The 20,104-nt window shown below is 43.4% G+C and overlaps 1 protein-coding gene across 2 annotated transcripts; it reads left to right on the forward strand.

The window, feature by feature from the left end:
• Positions 1-2,590: 2,590 nt before the first annotated feature.
• amotl2a (angiomotin like 2a) lies at positions 2,591-10,888 on the forward strand. 2 transcript variants are annotated; one of them, XM_031873027.1, is made up of 11 exons: positions 2,591-2,855; positions 3,579-4,372; positions 4,521-4,674; positions 5,198-5,342; positions 5,433-5,525; positions 6,887-7,182; positions 7,721-7,911; positions 8,004-8,105; positions 8,194-8,354; positions 8,666-8,845; positions 9,115-10,888. In XM_031873027.1, exons 2-11 carry the CDS (start codon positions 3,645-3,647, stop codon positions 9,189-9,191), a joined length of 2,127 nt encoding a protein of 708 aa, XP_031728887.1. In that variant the 5' UTR covers positions 2,591-2,855; positions 3,579-3,644; the 3' UTR covers positions 9,192-10,888. The 2 variants fall into 2 exon arrangements, with proteins under 2 accessions (XP_031728887.1, XP_031728888.1); XM_031873028.1 differs by having other exon boundaries at positions 4,524-4,674.
• Positions 10,889-20,104: the final 9,216 nt, after the last annotated feature.

A 20,104-nucleotide genomic window follows, 5' to 3' on the forward strand; every position in this document is an offset into this window, starting at 1 on the left:
ATTCATTAGAGAACCCCCCCCCTCCCCATTAAAAAGAAACCGTGAGTGGCTGCTGGTTGCCCTCCTGTCGTCCCCAGTAAAACAGCAGACTGGAGGCTCGGTCAGACCCCATGGACATGGTAATGTGAGGAATGCGCCCATTTCCTCCTTTGCAGGAAAACAAAAGGAGCTGCTGGAGCGCCTAGCTTGTCCCACCTCACATAACAAGGCTGCCGCTCCCAGATCACAGTCTGCATTGTGTTAAGCCAGTCAGCCTAGGCCACGCCATTAACAGGTCCCAATGGCTGATCTTAAATGTCACCCCTGTTGGCAAATGGGTTTTCAAAACTCTGAGGAGAAAAGTCTTACAGGATGTCTTTTTGATAAAGCTGAAATGTGCCGAATATGGAGACAAATATGGTGTAAAATGTGCTGTTTGAGTCTTCAGTTAGATCTTTGACTTTCTTCCCATGGTGCGTCCCCTGAGAATCTTTCACCTGTGTCAAACAGCTCTCAGCAGAGAGATAAGCACAAGATGGGAAACACAGCATAATATATTCGTAACATTTTCTTTTCCCTCTCAGGAGAACATGCTAAAGTTCTGATGCTAACGCTAATCCACAGGAATAGAGTAGGACGGAAGAATGGACATTGAACTGTTTTCCCGGCCAAGGTATAACATAAAACCACTGTAAAAACACAACTTGTCGTGTTTTGCACGGATGAATAAATAAGATACAGCGTGTAATTGGTGAGCTTTAGAGCGGCCGGTACAGGGACTCATTTCATCTTTGGGCGGAGCACTTTCCAGTCTTTGTGCTAAGCTAACTGTCTGTTGGCATATTTGACATACAGATACAAAAAGGCATCCTCATTGAACTTTCGGCAAGAAAAGCGGAGCTTATTTTCCAAAAATATCAAACTAATCCTTCAACAAGCTGCAGCGCCGTAGGCAACGTTATAAAGTCCTCGTGAAATGGTACATAGTGCAACAGCACAATGTGAGGCTTTCTCGCTTATCTTATCAGCCCTGATGAGTTGTGAAATGGCAAAACCTGTAGATTCTTATCAGTTGTTGAGGCAATCCGCATTCTTTAGCAACTGTTGGGCTTCAACTGCCATGCAAATCTGCAGGTGGACATCTGCCTGTGAGCGTTTAAGATAAAGCAACCTGCAGGTTTTTCATGCTGACAGACAAGAGGAGACTTGTTTACACCCAACAGCCTGCACCACCATTAGGATGATCCTTTTCACGGCTGCAATCAATGACACGACTATCCAATGCTCGCACCCAACCCCCCAACGGCCAGCTGATCCCAGGGTCTCTCCATCCACATACGTGTGTGTGTGTGTGAGCGTGAATGAGGCGTATAGCTGGTGCTAGTGGTGGAGGGGTGGAACGGCAGATGGCAGGGGCTGCCCCCGTCATGTCTGCTTTTTGGGGGAGAACAATGCATCTCTGAGAGCTCTTATTAAAGGAGGGGAAGGGGATTTCGGTCCACGGACAGCTGGCAGGCAGCGTGCCTCGCACCCACCCCTCTCCCTCCATGTCCACACACAGACACACACTCTGCAATGAACTGCCACGGGCCACGGCTTAAATATTTACCAGGCACATGCAAACAAAAGGCTGCTCAAAGAAATAATGATTAATCCACGTCTCGATTATGCGACAGCACTGTTCTTTTTTAAATTACTGCCTCATGAGACCTCTTATACCAAGTCTAGTTTCTGTGATGTTCAGCAGGTAAAATCCACAATGAAACACAGTTCAACTTTAATTAACACACATTATAATGAGGTCTCAGTTCAATATCACATTTATCATTTTTAGTGGCGCTTATCAGTCAATTATCCCATGTCCCATGCCATCCCAGTCGATCCACAGAATATTAATCGCCAACAATTTTGAAAACCGAGTGATCATTTAGGACATTTATCGAAAGATGTTAAACATTCCCTGTTTTCAGCTCGTCAAATGGGAGAATTTGCTGTTTTTTCAGTTAAAACGAAAATGACTTTCTGGGTTTACGAACTGAAAACAGAAGAGTTTGCATACATCCGCTGGGGCTTCTGGGAAGTTGAGATTAGGTATTTTTTTCACAATTTTCTAAAATTCCTTAGACTAAAAGATATATTAACATATATATAATATATAATATATATATATATATATATATTAATCGACAATAAAAATAATTGTAATGGGAGATTGAGACTTTGTATGGGTTTTGTCAGAGTGTTCTTTTTGAAATCACATGTATCAGACGTATAGTGTTGGAACACAGACATCCTTATAAACCACCATCCTTGCTATATCCCAGCGTATTTCAACGCACACTTTATGATTTAAATCTTTTAAATATTTTTTTTCTATCTCCTGCAGTCTCACCGTAACATGTTGCTCCTCGAGCTGTGACTTTAAACGTTGGAGCAGCAGGGACTTCAAATTCTTACAAAACGACAACAACGAGCTCTTTTACATGATACAAGCAGCCAGCTGAGACAGTATACGCTGCTGCTCTGAATCCAATTTTTTCGCTTCGTCCCTCCCCCTCTCCTCTCATCTCCTCCCCCTCTCCTCTCCTCCTCCCCTGTGCTCCGCTTTTGATCCCACAGGGACTTGGAGCCTTTACATTCCAGTCATTCCAGCCGCAGCGAACAATCGGCCCTCAGTTATTTATTCGTGCAGCGCGCAGCTTCGGTCCACTCAGTCTGCTGTTGGCTGTCGGTGCGCTCAAACACACACACACACACGTTACGTTACATGGAGGAAAACGGAGGAAGGAACTTGTGGACATTGTTGAACTGAGCACGGACTACTTTGGAGATCACGCCACCGTTTACCGTTTCCCGTGTGATGAGACGATCATTTGGTAAGTGTGTACGTTTTGCTCTCCTGAGTTCATCTTTTGTCTTTGGATGTCGGAGAACTAGAAGTCGTGCGCCATTGTGCGAGGCGCAGTATTGCCTGGCGGATTAATGATGCGAGGGTTTTTGCGAAGTTATGTTTAAATCCCGATGGGAAACTCAAATTTATTTATTTGATCTAGTGAAGAGCGCCGCCTTTACTGAACTGCATCCTAATTTTCACATATAGTCAACATTTTTAAATAAAATTAATCTCAAAGTTTGAGTTTCTGATCGATTTAAAGCCTCTCAGTATAGATTGTTATCATATATACTTTTTCATATTTCACATATTCCAGCATGTTTCCTGTAGGACGACAGTCTTGGTTTATACATCTTTTTTTTTAGTTTCTGTCAAATTTGGGTCAATCAGTCTGTTTGTCTGTGGGAAGTCTGTGTTGTTCATAGTGATCGTATTAGTATTAATTACACTTGTGTCTGGCTGGAGAGAGCTATGCCTTAAAGTGTGTGGGCAATAAAACTGGATCTGCACTGACATCACTGTCAGGGGTATTTCCAGCAGCAGCTCATGCACTTCCAGCTAAAGTCAGTGTGTAATGTTGGCTGCTGTCTGTGGCTCATAACTGAAATATGTATTATTAGTAGTAGTTTTGATGAGAACAATGGGGTTAAGGAAGCCTGAAACAAATACTGAGCTGATAACATGTATATTAATGTTTTTCCTTCAGGTTTGTGACGTACCCTCAAACTGCCACCTCAAGGCTGTTTTTTTTGCCTATTTCCCACTGACTGACATGAGAACCGCTGAAGGCTCATCTGGAACGGTCCTGCACCGTCTCATCCAAGAGCAGCTCCGCTACGGCAATCTGACGGACACTCGCACGCTTCTGGCTATCCAGCAGCAGGCCCTGCGTGGAGTCAGCAGCAGCAGCAGCGGAGGCGGCGGCAGTCCTCGCTCCTCTCTGGAGAGCCTGACTCAGGAGGAGCCCCAGTACATGCAGATGTCCACGCGACAGGACCCCCAGGGCCAGGAGCACCAGGGGGACTGTGTGCACTCCGAGAGCAAGGTGTGCCGCCTGTACCAGCTCCATGGAGAGGAGCTGCCCACGTACGAGGAGGCGAAGGCCCACTCCCAGTACCTGATCTCCCAGAAGGGGCAGGCAGAGCAGGAGGGACCCGGCGTGGATATTCTGGGGAGCCACGGCGAGGGGCAGTGGGATTTGAAAAGGGAGCATGCTCGCTCCCTCAGCGAGAGGCTCATGCAGCTCTCTTTGGAGAGGAATGGTCTTAGAGACAGTCTGGCCATGAGCACCTCACACAGCTATCCACAGCTGCATGATAATATTACAAAAGCCTTGGCAGCCGACAGGCAGGCAGCCCAACAACAGTGCGTGGACCAGCGTGGGCCGCCCCCGGACTACCCTCTGTTCGCCAGACTTCCTGGATACATGCTCAGCCACTCACAGGAGCATGGGCAGTACTACAGAGACCCTCCTCCCCCCTTCTACTCACAGCATCACAGGTAATCACAGCAGATAAAGTAGGAGTAGGACCATTTGGTTTTGGATGTCAGATAAAACGAGGCCAAGCAAAACGGCATCATTCAAGCATTCCAAAGGCCTCGCAGGTTTTCAGCAGCGTTGTAACAAGTTACTCGTGTCTTTCCTCAGCAGGTACACATCGGCTCAGTCCCAGGTGGCTCCCAACAGCATCAACGCAGCCCCTGGCAATGGCTCGGCTCAGACCGAGGTGTTGGTGCGGGAGAATGAGTGGCTCAGGAAGGAGCTGGAGGCCCACACTGAGAAGGCCGTCAGGCTGCAGAAGGTGAGAGAACAAGGCGGTTGCGATGAAACGCAGCTGTTGGCTCCCAGAGGGTGTGGAAATCGTAAAAAAAACAATACTTTCCTTGCCAGTACATGTCGGGGTGATGAGCTGTCTGGCAGGTCGGGAACATGCATGGGTGGTTCACTATGTGGAGAAGAGTTTTTTTTTTTTTTAAATCATATTTATAGTAATGGATTGCGACTTTAGAAATGTGCTCTACCGGTTAGGTGTTGGGGGTTTTCTCACCTCCTTTTGTCTTTCAAACATGCTGGCATATTGCCATGAAAGGAGATAAATGCCTTCGACACTTGGGGACTCACAAGTGTTCGCTCAGGAATGTTGATTCCCGCTTTTCAGTTGCCATTTGCCTGTAAGCAGTAAAGGGAGAGAGAAAGGGTGTCATTTGTGCAGATGAGTAATTGGCCTCATTGATATTAACAACTGAAACAATAACAACATTCCAGACAACTAATGGGGATGCCTCTCCCACAGACTAATCATCTTCCTCGCGTTTTCTTCCCAGTTGGAGCTGGAAATCCAAAGGATATCTGAGGCGTATGAGACTCTGATGAAAGGCTCTGCCAAGCGGGAGACTCTGGAGAAAACAATGAGGAATAAACTAGAGGCCGAGATTAAGAGGATGCACGACTTCAACAGAGATCTGAGGGGTACGGACCCGTTTGTGTGTCAGTAACTCGCAGTCAGCCTTCAAATGTAACCCAGTGTGTGTGACCGTTTATTTGTTTCCCTCCGCGCAGATCAGCTCGACTCAGCCACCAAACAGCGGTCGGCCAGGGAGGCCGAGTGTTCGGACCAGAGACAGCATGTCTTTGTTAAGCTGCTAGAGCAGAGTGAGTTCATGTCTGCGTCACTCTTTTAAATTCTTCTCACAGCGTGGCTCATGACAAAAAAGAGTTAAGGATCTATGTTTTGTTTTTCCCCCAATCTGATTTGACAAATCGCACTGCGGCCCTGTGCAGGAGCGTCATTTCCCAGTGGTTCCCTCAGGGTGAGGTGGCTGTGGGCCCCGCATGTCGGGACTCAAATGGCTCTATCTCCAATGTTAAGATTCTTGGCACTTAGACACCAGCTATTTTACATAGCTTTAGCAAATGTGGTCTGGATTCCAGGAATTTATTTTTTAGGTATTTTAGGCACACACACCATCACTGCTGACTTTCCTCCTCAACGGGAACTAATGAGTCTGGGGCTCCGGGGCGTCCCGGCCCAACTCAAGATGACCCCTGGCCAGCTCGCTCTCCTTGTTTGGGCATTTCTTTACCTCCATGATCTCCAAGAATATTTCTTTACTCCTTCCCTGTTCTGTGCAGGGATGTGCTGTCAAGTAAACCCAATGATCATATTTTTACTCATCTTTGTTTTTATTTCCCAAATACCATTTTCATATGGATGCATTTGTGAATGATTTTCTGACAAATGTTTTTTGTGTTTTTGCCTCATTCGACATATCTCCCAGTAAGGGTTAGATTACCTTGCTGCTGGGATAACAGTTGCACTTTTCCGGGTATTTTAAACAGCCGTGCGATTGTTTTGGGCCTGAAGATCAAGATCAATTGTCCGTCTGTTTTTCCTGGAAACGGTTATCTAGGAACAACAGGGGCAAAGCCTCGATTAAATTACAATAGTGGGATGTGTCCTGTGTATATATTTTTTTTTGTTGCAAGGACCCCTCGAATTATATTTTGAGCTGCTTGTTTACTTCACGTCCCTAGAAGCATTCCAGAGCTTTTCCCAGTACAAAGCTATGCCTGTGTGCATAAGTGGATAAGAGGAAGTCTGCATTCCCTCCACAGGCATGCACTGGTGTTGTGTAATCAACCCCCTCTTTAAAGTGGCACAACAGATAAACTGGCTTTTTCCTCATTTCAACATGGACTGGCTTTTAATTTGTAAATGAGATTAATTGAATGATAATTGCGAGTTTACAGTACAGCTAAGTGGTTGTGATTCATTTTCATTGTGGTCTGTTGTTGAACCGCGTGCCTTGAAGGCGGTGTGTGAATGTCTCTTTTTGGGCCAGATTCCATTCACATGTAACTCACTGAGCCACTTTGTTGACATACAGTATACCTTTCTTTAGCATTCATCTCACCTCCTCTACGAAGCTGCCCCCCACCTCATATATTCCAGGATCATGTCACTGTTACTTTTACCACCATTCACCTCTTCTTCCCCCCTCTCTGTGTCTTAGATGAAGAGCAGCAGCGGGAGCGCGAACAGCTGGAGAGGCAGATACAACAGCTGCGCGTCTCCGGCGAGGAGGGCCAGCGGCGACGGGAGCTGCTCGAGCAGACGCTGGCCTCGACGCAGGCCCGCAACCGGCAGCTGGAGGAGGAGCTGCAGAGGAAGAGGGCCTACGTAGCCAAGGTGGAGCGGCTGCAGAGCGCGCTGGCTCAGCTGCAGGCGGCGTGCGAGAAGAGGGAGGAGCTGGAGCTGCGACTGCGCACGCGACTGGAGCAGGAACTGAAAAGCCTTAGGGCACAGCAGGTGAGGGGAGGAAGTCATCACATGTTTCTTTTGTCTGTAACTTAAAGGAATAGCTCAACGCTTTGGAAGATATGCTAACTTGCTTTCTTGTCAAGCGTTAGGTGAGAGGATTGATGCCACTTGCAGGTCTGTGCGCTCAATATACAGCTGGGTGTTGATTAGTCTAGCTTAGCATAAGAAGGGGAAACAGCTAGCCTGGTTTTGTCAAAAAAACAACAACATATAGCATGGCTGAAGGCCACTAATTTACATTTCATATCTTGTTGATTTAATCCACACAAAAATGCTTGTAGGCGGTTTATTTGTCTGTGGACAGAGCCATGCTAGCAGTTTCCCCTTTCAGTCTTTATGCTTAGCTAAGCTAACGACTGCTGCTATGTAGCCTCATATTTAGAGTACAGACATGAGAGTTGTATCAATTGTCTCATCTGACTCTTGCCAAGAAAGCGACTAAGAGTATTTTGCAAAATATCAAACTATTAATTCAAATTAAAGGTGTTTGTTTCCTAATGTTGACAACAGCTGTCTATTATCTTAGTCTCAGAGACAGGCAGCTGACCCCACGGCTTCAGAACCGAGCCCCTCCACGTTGCAGCAGCAGCTGAGGGAGAAAGAGGAGCGCGTTCTGGCCCTGGAGGCAGACATCACCAAGTGGGAGCAAAAGTACCTGGAGGAGAGCACCATGAGGCAGTTTGCAATGGACGCAGCTGCCACTGCTGCAGCACAGAGGTACGACAAAACATGGAACATCTTGACTGTTACAATGTCATTGAAGTTTAAATATATATATATTTTTTAACATTCCTTTATTTTCTTTGCAGAGATACAACCATCATCAATCACTCACCTCGACATTCACCAAACAGCAGTTTCAATGATGACCTGCCTTTGGCAAGTCATAGGCATCAGGAGATGGAGAACAGGTACACACATCTGTCCGCGTCCTTGTTAGATACTGCCTGCTTCTTTTTATTTGGGTTTCTGATCTAATGGGGTCTTCCATGTGTTTAGGATCCGCGCACTTCACGCTCAGCTCCTGGAGAAGGATGCTGTGATCAAAGTCATCCAGCAGCGCTCCAGATGGGAGCAGGGCAAGCTGGAGAAACAGGGGCTCCGTCCCGCCAGGTCCGTCCCCTCCATCAACACCGTGACCAGCAGCATGGAGAGTAAAGGTGAGAGCGAGATGTCTGCCCCCCTTCATGCAACATCCGAGGAATTTTGAATCCGTAATGACACATGCTATCAAGGGACAACTGGCACACTGGTCAGTGTCGCCAGACAGAATGTGCACTTTCTAAAAAAAAAAAAGGTATCAGACACGACCTTTTCCTGTCCCTCGAATGGACAACGTGTTTTTAAATTGGAATGCATATCGTCTCTCACTCCAGAATAGCCTGATCCAGAATAGTCATGGGAGAACCCACGGGGCTGATGTTAAGCAGCGGGTAATTAAGCAGCCTCCTCTCTTTGTCCGCATTCGTAGGAAAGAGCCTCTCGGATGACCAGACAGGCGCCGCTGCGCTGCAACCCCGGCCCCGAGCAGGGCCCAGGGCCCCGAGCCGAGACTCCAGCACCCAAAGTGATGAGGCCCTGTTGGAGCCTGAGATCACAGTAGAGCCTGAGAAGCTAAAGACGTCTGAGGTGATCTCAGCAGCTACAACTGGTGGGTTTATTGGTATTCAACACCCAATCACCACCACACAAACAACTGTTCATTCTAACAGGCAGCCCTTTGATCCGTGTCCCATTTGACCACTATTTAAAGTGTAACCAGACCCAGGATCAGGACACACTGAGGCTGCACTGTTGTCGCTAATGACTTTAAATGAAACAAGGCCGTGTGCAGCTTTGCAAATAGCTGGCATTGCAGTTGTATTTGGGTTAGCATACCAAGGTTGTTTTTGTAATCTGCTAATTTTATCTTCCCTGCAGACACCTCGGAGGAGCCGCTCAAGACATTCAAGAGCATCAGCAGCGCCGAGGCAGAGGTGGTTGAAATCCTCATTTAATATGACTTCAACGGCAACATAGACTTTTGGCCGAGGTGTCGAAGGCTTTCCTCCACGTCTGAGTAAAGAAGGGCCAGTCGTCCTATGTGAGCAGAGCAGTTTGCAAGCAGACTCAAACATGCAGAGACCAGGATGTGGTGCAGTTTTTGGTGAGGAGAGCTGAGCTTTCCACAATTCACAAACTCTGACATTTGCCTCAAGAGTCTGAATCCTCCAAGGTACCTGGACAGTATTGTGCACTGTGATAGGAACTTCTTTTTTTCTGCATGTTACTTGTTTTTTTTTTGTGATGTATTTATATTTGTAAATGCTGCTCATATTGTGATGTTACTTTTTATGTTTGAGAGGTGAGAAGAACCAGGATCACTTGCTTCGCTCCGCTCCACTTAAATAATGTGATTTTTATGTTCTCCTATCTCGATTAAGCGTGCAACCCTTCTATGTTTGGTTGGGTTTATTTTGAAGTTCCAGTAGCGAGCCTGTTACCGTGCCCTCTGAAAGTAGTGGGAATATTTCTAATATAAGCATCCTCTGTGTATCCATACCATGTTTGGGGATTATGCTGTGCAACAGAACGACTCCAACCTAAATTAACAGTTGTTCTTCTCTTTAAAATACATTCGAGGCCCCTGCTCACGCCTCAGAGGAAGATTTAGAAACTTTGAAACTCTCTTAAAAAAAACCTGCGAGGATTGACGGGCGTCGCACGGGTGTCTAATTTTCCACATCCCGGGTTAATGTTCGGGGCCCCGCATGGCGACTGCCCAGCATTTGAGCTCCCCTCCGCTGACACGCCGGAGCTAATCTTCTCACATTCCCTCGCTGAGGGAATGCTCCCTTTAAAGAAAAAGGCTATCTAAAGTCTGACCCCTCGCCCTTGTTAAAATGGCACGCATTCTCCACATGATTCTCTTTCTGGGGCTGTTTATTTGGTCTGAGTCGGTGGTAGCTGGTTCTACCGCGAAACGGTCAACTATAATTGGCCTGCATTTGCTCCTCTATTTGTTGTCCCCATTCCTGCTCAAGTATCTCACATTTCTGTGTGGACTGTGTCCTTACCATGGAATATTCTATTTATTTCTCCCTGCATAGTGTCGGATCACTGAACACTGCTGAATGTAGACTCCTGTTTCCCGGACTGTTTCCCCTTTTGTATTTAACTGGAATGTGCCACAAGTCATCCTTGGAGGGGGAATACCGCTAAGCTAATATGTTATGCTAGAGTTGTCAGGTTCCATCTTGACAAATTATCAATGGGAGAGTATTGTTTGAAGTCCCACAAACAGCACATGAAATCTGACATTTGACTGGTATTCCCCTTCAAGCTTTTTCACCACATTTCCCGTCGCAATGCGTTTGCTGGTCAATGTACTGTGACAGTTTAAGTTAATGCCCCTTCACTTTTTTTTTTTTTTTTGGAATGTGTTTACATGAATGGCTATTTGAAGTGAGAGAAGTTAATATATTTTGTAGTTTTGTTTTTATTACTTTTATTTTTGTTTTGTTTTCTGGTGCCAAAGATGTACTCTACTTTTAAGTTATAACTGATGACAAATCCAGAAGGTCCTGTTGGGTGCCTTGCTTCAGCTGGTTGACCCATTTTGATGTTGCTGTGAACTTTTTTTAAAGGAAACATTTGTATGTATACCTTAACATTTCACTGTAATAGATTAAAATTCTTAATATATGTCTGAAAAGGTTTTCTGTTATGATTTGTTGCACTGGTTTCAATACAGTATGCATTGGATTGATTACAAAAACCCTACTGAACGACAGAGGTATCAGATGGACTTTTATTTCAAGACCATCACTGTTTGATTATTCAATACCACTATTAGTTAGAAATAGCCCTTCCTATCTTGATAGGGAGTGGGCCTCTTCACGGAGTCCGCCATGTCACACCGCCGTATTTCTACGGCTGCCCAGAACGGACAAACATAACACTGCCGCTAGAGAGAGCCATTTGCGTTTTTACGTTATCTGAAGGCCACCTCAGAGGAGCCAAAGCAGAGGGTAATTACAACACACTGTTCTTTTGAGAATATATTGGCCTGACAGCAAGATCCAACAGATGAGTTCAGTTAATCCAAAACAAATCTGTCGGCTGACTCCTGAAAACCCAAATAAAATGTACTAATTGTAAATGTATGTAATGCACTTTAGATGTTAGGCAAGCCTATGTAACTTTGGGATAACGCATGGGGAAGCCGGAGCTAAAACACAGTGTAAGAGTCAGAAAATGAGTGAGCTTACTCAGTAATGTTTAATGTAATGTTTGTAAGCTACACTGCTTTCTGAAGTTGGCTAACAGTAGCCACTATGAGATACTGGTCATACCAGACAAAGTAAGGCTGAGGAAGAGCATTAGCTTGAAATGTGACTAATTTACATTGTTTGTCGTAACCTTTGAGCACCATTTTTGTGACAACACTATCACGTTTGAGTAAAACATCGTAAATTCCATCACAGCCCCTCGTGGTTTTTACCGCAAATACAATATCTTTATGACATTCATCCTCGCCACTACTGACACGACGTACCACTCCTGATCTGTTTTCACACATACAACAGTGGCGTTGTGCTGGGATCTGTACATCAAATCATTACATTACAGTCATTTAGCAGACACTTATCCAAAGCGACTTACAATTCAGAGTCTATCACATTTCTATACCGTAGACACAACTACGGGAGCAATTTTGGGGTTAAGTGTCTTGCTCAAGGGCACATTGACTTGCGACTAGCAGAGCCGGGGATTGAACCGCCTACCCTCAGATTGAAAGACGGCCCTGCAATCCACTTACCCACAGTGCTGAGCAAATGAAGAAATGCTGAATTTCAGCTGGTCTCATAAAGAGAAGATCTTGTTTCACATGATGTAGTCTTTCAAACCTGCCCAACTTTATGTTTTTGTGTGTAGTAGACTTCCAAGAAGTTGATGCGCTCTTTAAATGCAAAGATTCCCCTGTAAATGACTTTTAATGTAGATACGTTTGCCTTCCTTCTTCCCACCTGGTAAGCTTGGGATGGCATTCCACAGATGCCACACATTTTCCTCCTGCTGCTTTTACTTGTTGTAGCGGAGTGCCACTTTTCTCAGCTGGGAAAGGCCGCAATAATAAATCTCCATCTGCCGAATGCCTTTTTTTTTTCTTCTTTTTTTTTCAGCTGGGACACATGTGGCACCTTGGCGTCTGTAATGTGCCATTATTTTGGTCCCCCGTTCGTGCTCAGACAGATCACATTTCAGACGTTTCCTCCTGCCACTGATGTCGGTACATGTAAGTCGAGAGCCCCCGCCAAACTGTGGGAGAAGTAAGTGGGTTCTGTAGGTGAAAGGTTATGATGACGTGACTCCGGTGTAGTGCAGAGTTTGAATAGCGCCATGGAGGGAGAATCATTCCTGGGGACGCTCAGGTGTCCTAAAAGAAAGAAAAATGCAATTCATTCCACACACACACATCTAGGAGTCCTGCAGGAATGACTATGAATGTTGTAATGACTGTTGCATTTATTTATCACCTAAATTTCACCACTTTGACTCCCAGCAACTGTGAATGTTTCTCACTTGGACCACAGCATCGGTCATGGCGGATCAAGAGAAGAATGTCAATGAGGTTGTTCTGAGATAAAGGAGATAAAGTTGTTTGTGCTCGGTAAACTGTAGAGTCATGTGAAAATAATGTGCATTCTTAACATGCTCTCCTTACGTACGTGCCCTGTTTATGTTTGTCTTGCCTCCACATTTATTGTACTTTTCAAGTCATGGGCCACTTGTATCGAAATGTGAGTAAACCCTTGTGTCTGGCAGCAATAGAGGGGACGATTGGCAACAAATCATCTGTCTCCTTTCGGGAGCCTTTGGAGAACATTTTGCACTAAAAGCCTGTGCGAAATACTTGGAAAAGAAATAACTGTGGAGCTCTGTGTTTTGTCTTAATTTCCATGGAGATTCCAAAACTTCCTGCTTGCAGCAGTCATGGAATGTGTACCCGCCCCCTTAACTTTTCCACATAAATCAGGGCACCGTCCTCTAATTTTAGGGCTGTTACTGAGATGAAGCGAACCCTCTCAGATAGCAGGCCACTTGCAGCAAAATGTTTAGGGCCATGTTAAATGCGACATTGTGTGGCTGGTGAGCCAAAGGAATGAAGTTGTTTTGCTTTGGGTGTTGACTGTGGCCGAGCAGCAGCAAGAGAACCACACCTGTTCTGCTTTTCTGCAACCCCCTCCATCCACCTCCCTCTTAGAGATAAACCAGTGTTTTAACGTCTTTCGGCTCATTGTTTTTGGTTTTGCGGCCTTCACTGTTTTGGTTCAGTTTTTAGAAGCAGACAGCTGTCTAAAAAAAATAAAAGTTCCACAAACTCGCTGTATGCTACCTGCCGAGACCAAGTGGAAACCTCCGCTGCTGAGAAATTAATGTCAAAAGTGCCAAAAACGGCAGTTCTTCAAATGGCCACTTGAGGCCCTTAGACCTCCATGTTAAAGGATTTTCAGCAGAAATAAACATGTTTACAGCCCGGTAGAAAAAATGGTTTTGGTCTCAGCTAATTTCCCCGTTCATGACAAGTGTATTGGGGGGGGGGGATTTTTATACAACTCACATGTTTAAATTATATGGAGGTTTAAAGTTGGGCATAATTGAGGGTGTGGCCACTTTCAGTGACAGATGGGCGTTGTCTCTAGCTGTCTGCTCTGCTTCACAATGCCTCTTCAGAAACCCATGGGCCCAGACACTCAAAGTTTGCAGCTCGGTAGTGATCATAGTGGAGCATTTAGCAGCTAAAGAGCCAGATATTTCCCCTCAGGAGTCTTCAAGCACAGAGCCTATGTGACAGTGATTGTTTGACATAAATCAGGTGGCCTGAAACACAACTTCATATAAAAACGCTAAAGTTGCTCTGTTTCTGCTGGATGTGTAGAGGCAATTGTTTGCTAACATGTTTGCCATGATGACTTTAAAGGGTTATGGTATGTCAATGTTGTGTTTACAGGTTGCTCTGCTAACCCGAATTGGCCAAACCAAAAAAAATGTACTCTGCTTTAAAGTTGGGTCTAATTTAAATACGAATTAACCATCAGGGAGGGTTGTAGACTTAACTACTATAACAATGAAGTCTGAAGTTTTTTTAAGACTTCTGGACAGGTTTCACATGGCTCAACCCTAAATATTTTACTATGGATGGATGGATGGATTGAAATTACCTGCTATCAGTATGTAAAAGTTAAACAATTATATTGTCTTTGTAAGGAAAATATAATCAAAAGCAACGTCATTTTGATTATCAATATGATTTACTTGCAATTTGTTGATGAAGACTTGGACTCGCCCTTAAAGACTTAAAACTTGACTTGGACTTTTTAATAGGACTTTACCATTTCCACAAACATGCATGAAGCACCAGGTTCGCCACGACCGTGTGGCTGTTAACAGTCTGAGCTGCACAACCCAGAAAGACTGATTCACCACAGGTACAGGAATGGGTGCATGAGTCAAAATGTTGTATGCCTGAAGCTGTACGGAAAGAGACGCGCTGTGGAGGATGATCTCCAGGCTAAATGAAGACAATGGCACGTGAGTCAGCGGTAAAGATCAGACGCTGTGTAACGGTGCAAGCTGGTTACGTGTGAAAAGTCTGCTTCTCTAGGTCTACAATGCCAGTGAGTAATTAACAGTGTAGACGAATGAGTAACTGGAACATCTGGGTGTGAAATGGAAGAGATTATAAAAGAGAATTCAAACTAAGATGATGAGTTCTAGGATGGATTAATCAGAATAACTGGGAAAATCCCACATGAGCCGACACATGTTAATACTTGAATGTCACACCAGTTTAGTCTCAGCCTGCCTTACTACGCTCAATTCACAACAACTTTGTTAGCTTCCTTATTGACATTTCCCTATAGAGTGCTGCAGGGATGACATTTGTGTAGGCCAACCCGGAAAACACTGGTTTCATCGACAAAAAGCCAATAGGATTTTTTCCATTGGATTTTGGATTACTTCAGAAAATACGATCTGTGGTTAGCACACGTTTTGTTCAGCAAGATAGTCTTCGCAAATGACCACCACTTTTATGATTCTGGAATGCAATTGTTGAAGTAAAAAGCTAACGTTTAGGCTATAAACCAACGACACCACGGTCACATGAGTATACACAACGAGGCTGTAAATGCGGACTAATCGGTGTCAGTCACTTGTTAGCAACCGCCTTTTTTAAGACACCTAAAAGCTTTAAAACTCACGAGAGGGGTATTTACTGACATGTTTTATTCATATTTTATTTATTAACCAAAAACCCATTCAAAAAGCCATTGACTTAGAGACGAGGGAACCAGAAGAGCACAAAATGCTGATTCATTTCCTGGTTTTAAGTCTCATTCCTGCAGAATTTTGTATCTACTTATTTCTTTGTGAAAATGAATTCCACTGAACTCACATAATTTTCTTAAGTAGTCAGCAGTAATATCCAAAGAATGCTTGTCATGAGTGTCTCACAAGTTCTCAGTTGAAACAGGTGTATTTGAGTGGGTGTGTGAGCACAGCTGAGGAAACTTAGTGGTCGTGCCTCAACACGCAGGAATGCTTTATACAACCCTGTCCGGTCCAGGTGTACGTATAGATGCTGATGTACTTGACTAGACCTCTTTTCTTTTCCCAGTATTTACATGTTGAAAGACTCCTAAATATATGACAAAACAGAAACCGGTGGAGATAAACCAAAATAAATAGACCTAATAACTTATTTTTCAAAAATAAGTTTTATTTTAACAAGCTTTGTAATTTTCCATGGCAACATCTTGGAGGCAACGAGAAATCCTTCTTAGTAAAGTTGAAATTCAGGTGTTTTTTTTTCAAAACTGTATGTGTGAAACTTTTTTAAAGCCAAAGACGATTTTAAGTTGATGGTCAAGACATGTCTTTTTTTTCGTCCAGAAGAAAAAGCAGTTAAGTATTTATTAGATGTCATAACAAAATGCCAACAGTTAACAACTCAAGAGCTGAATAGCCGCAGGGACTGTTCATGAACCACTCAGAGTCAGATGTCCTTCTGCAAGTGACATAGATGTTATATGCTACATAGGGAAATAGCTGTGGCTAGCTGTAGATGTGAAGATAGTCACAGATACAGCCATTTGAATGACTAGACAAATGGTGGAACTGAAAGCCACACATCTTCTTAATATCTTTGAATAATCCAGGAAAACAGGGAATCCCCAGAAAGGGAATCTAATAAAGCACACGCTCATCCGCTGTATGACCACACACAAACCTCGACATCCAGACGTGTAATTTATTTAGATTTACACAAGTGGCCTAATGAAAACCCACTGTTACCGATAATGACGGTAGTTTGTGCAGTTTTGGAAAGTGAACTCTGAACAAACTGCCCCCAGAAAACATGTCCAAAATATTCATAAAGTGGAAATGGACTTTATGAAAAGCAATGACGGCTACTCAGTCAAAGCACAGATGTTGCTGTTAACATTTAGTTTAGTTTAGCTTAGTTTAGCTTTAGTTTAGTTTATTCTGCACAATTCTAAAAATACACAAACATAAATAATAGCACAGTGCAGGAAGAGGCAGACAGAGATGGGCGAAAATACATCAAAATGTATTTTGATACAAAATACAAAATACCCCTCAAAGAAATGTATCAAAATAAAATACAAAATACTGGTGCCAGAAAATGTAACAAAATACAATACATGTATTTTGTATTTAAAATATAGGAAATACTTTTTTCTGGATTTTCCGATTTCTCACAATTTGGTATAGCAGAGCATTCAGGTTTGGGCTATATAATGTACACAAAGCTCTGGTGAAGCCCACACAAAGGAAGAACAGTCACAGACATGTCAGTGTAACTAAGCACATCTGTGCTTGTTGATGGTCCTTCTTGAACATCATCTTACTGAGACATGTTGTCCACCTGGCCAACTGTAAAATGTATGAAATAATAAAACTAAGAATACTTTCATAATATGCCTTTTTAAATAAAATATATTGGATATTTGATGTTTTTAGTTTTTTTTAACAAATGGACATCTACTGTCATAGCCTGGCTAACTGTGAACTATATTATCTGCCAGTAATTGATATGGCATTATGACATTCACATTGAGACAGTGTGCATTTTATACCTGGGCCTTCACTGCTGTCCTGCAGCTGAAATACCACCTTATAACCACATGACGGCGCCACAGCAATTATTCGTTTTTAAGGCTGTAACTATGTACGTCTTCGTATTAAACTGTTCAGTACGAGTCTTACAATACGTTTGAATAATATTAGAGCATCTGGAAAATGCAGAGATCATTTTAGGATTTTATTTTCACAATTTGAACATTGAACGTATTGCTCTGCAATGTCTTTCCCCGGCTCAGCCCCGTGTCACGGTGTGTGGTAAATCTCAGTCAGTCAGGAAACTTGTCAGAATGCCCATATTTGATTGGTTGAGCTGCATCACGTGATGCGAGTCACTACGCCGACTAAGCCTCTGCTGTTAAGTTTCGTTTCACGATAGTCACATGCTCGCCCACTGACCAATCACAGCACACTATGCACCTCACTGCAGAGCTGCACATGGACACTGAGCTGTATGTTAATGCTGACGTAGTTGTAGGCCAGCTAGCAGGCTCTGACACGTCAAAGAATACGCCCAACATGTCAAACTAAAGATCTGATTGGTTGAAAACTATGACAATCAACAATATCGTCCCCATTCACTTAAACTGCACATGGATGCACTTGTGAGTCTGCAGGCCTCGGGCCTCTCTTCTTACCTAGAGACACAGAGGTGAAATCTGATTGGATAAAAGCTCTACTTAAAACAAGCTGCACTGGAAGCAGAGCAACTGAGGAAGACAGGAGCTGTGCAATGAGAAAATAAGATAATGGGAAAATATTTTTATATTAGAATATTATGATATTATAATTATAATACATGTAGTGTATTTAAGAAAAAATATTAAATTATAAAATAGATATAGCTTTGTGATTCTGTTTAGGCCAGCAGAGAAGGCCTTGCAGGCCCTGACGGCCCGCAACTGCATTGAGAAGATACAGCATAATTTGTAATATAGTGCAAGATTAGCTGGTCAGACGTCTCTTAAGGTTATCATGAACATACAAGCTCCCAATCTCCCTCTTCCTATATAGCTAGCTACTCGACTGATAAGTGAACTTGCTAAACACTGGCTATGCACTAGCCTAGACAGCATGCTAGCGTCATTAGCATGTTAGCATCGAGCTTGATATTATAACTGTCACCATGTATATACAATAGGCTATGTAGCCAGACCCAGACATAAATTATACATCAAGCTAGTTGAATCTGTCACACAGATAAAATATTTACCTTGACAGATAATCCACTGAACTTGAAGATCTGCAGACTGAACTCTTGAACTGTTTTTTGATTCGTGGAGAAAGTATTTTGAGTATTTTAAATACAGAATTACTCCACTCTAAAGTATTTTGTTACAAATTACGTTCGATTTTTATCGGCCCTATCAAATACAAATTACAAAATACTCAAAAGTATTTGAAATACAAGTAATAGAAATACTGCCCATCTCTGGAGGCAGACAACCCACTGGGCTTATTTGAAGCCTCCACCTATTTAACATTAAAATGTCACAATAATATAGAGAACACAAAATTAATATAATATGACTATTGTGATATTAACATTATTTCCAATAAGCCAAGACAGCGTGACAGTGAGCCAAAATCTGAAACCGAGGCAACTAAATGGAATCCAGCCATCATTAATTTGATTGTTTACATCTGTGTTTTCCTTCTGTCACTCAAGTGTCACAGTAGACGTTACCGCCCCGAGACGTTTCTGTAGTTCGTTGCTGCTCTCTGGTGTTTCACTGAAGGTATTGCGGCACTAGCACTCGTGCACTGGGAGGGCTCCACTTTAGTCCACTAGCAGGGAGCCGAGGAGCCTGCAGCAATCATATTTTAAAGCGGGAGACTCTGCTCCGGAGGCCCCGCCGCCACCGGCAAGGTGATGGTCACGTGACAGACGGAGATATCCGAACTGTCTCTGGCCGAAGGCATCAGCAGGTTACTTTCCAGTAGTATTTCACCGGGGTACACTTAATATTGAAACACTGTCAAATACGTAGCTAATGCCAGTGGTAGAAATAACTTATACGTGTGTTTAATGTACTACATGTAGCGCATAAACTCTGAGGAACTTTACTTTAAGTTCACTTTATACATCCACTTCACTACTTTTCAAAATAAAAGATTGTACTTTGTACTCCACTACATTCATATGCCAGCTATTGTTAAAATGTTACATACATGATACATGTTATGCATTATTAAAGTATTATTACAATTTTTAAATAGTTTTAGCTACAAATACTACAACCAGCTACATTATAATCCGCCGTACATGTTGTGCATCAATAATAACCAAACACAAAATATTGTAAACATGTTTATGCATTTTATTTTTGATACTTGGTAGCCTACATTTTGCTTATCATTAAGAGTTTTCTGAAGTATTTATTGTATAATATGAATGCAGGGTTTTGACTTGTAATTGACGTTTACTCATTTGATTACTTTGACAAAGGACCAGAAAACTTCTTCCACCACACTGAATGATATTGTTCAACATTGTATTAATAATCTTCACAAACAGTGGAGCAAGTCATTGATGTATAATTTGAGCTGGATGGCAGTGCTAGCAGATTAGCTCCAGTGCTAACTCGGCTGCCTCCGTCGACCATGTGACTCTGGTGTTGCAGGTCGGAGCTGTTCCCCGCGAGTATCTTCTCTGGTGCAGCTTTAGGTTGGTCAAAACATGTTCCGAGCTCTGATTGGTCAGTGATTTGATGTTGTCTTCTCTGATTGGTTGAATAAAACAGGGAGGTCCGGTTCCTCT

Source organism: Anarrhichthys ocellatus, unplaced genomic scaffold (genome assembly GCF_004355925.1).
Source record: "Anarrhichthys ocellatus isolate YVR2014 unplaced genomic scaffold, GSC_Weel_1.0 scaffold67, whole genome shotgun sequence".
NCBI lineage: Eukaryota > Metazoa > Chordata > Actinopteri > Perciformes > Anarhichadidae > Anarrhichthys > Anarrhichthys ocellatus.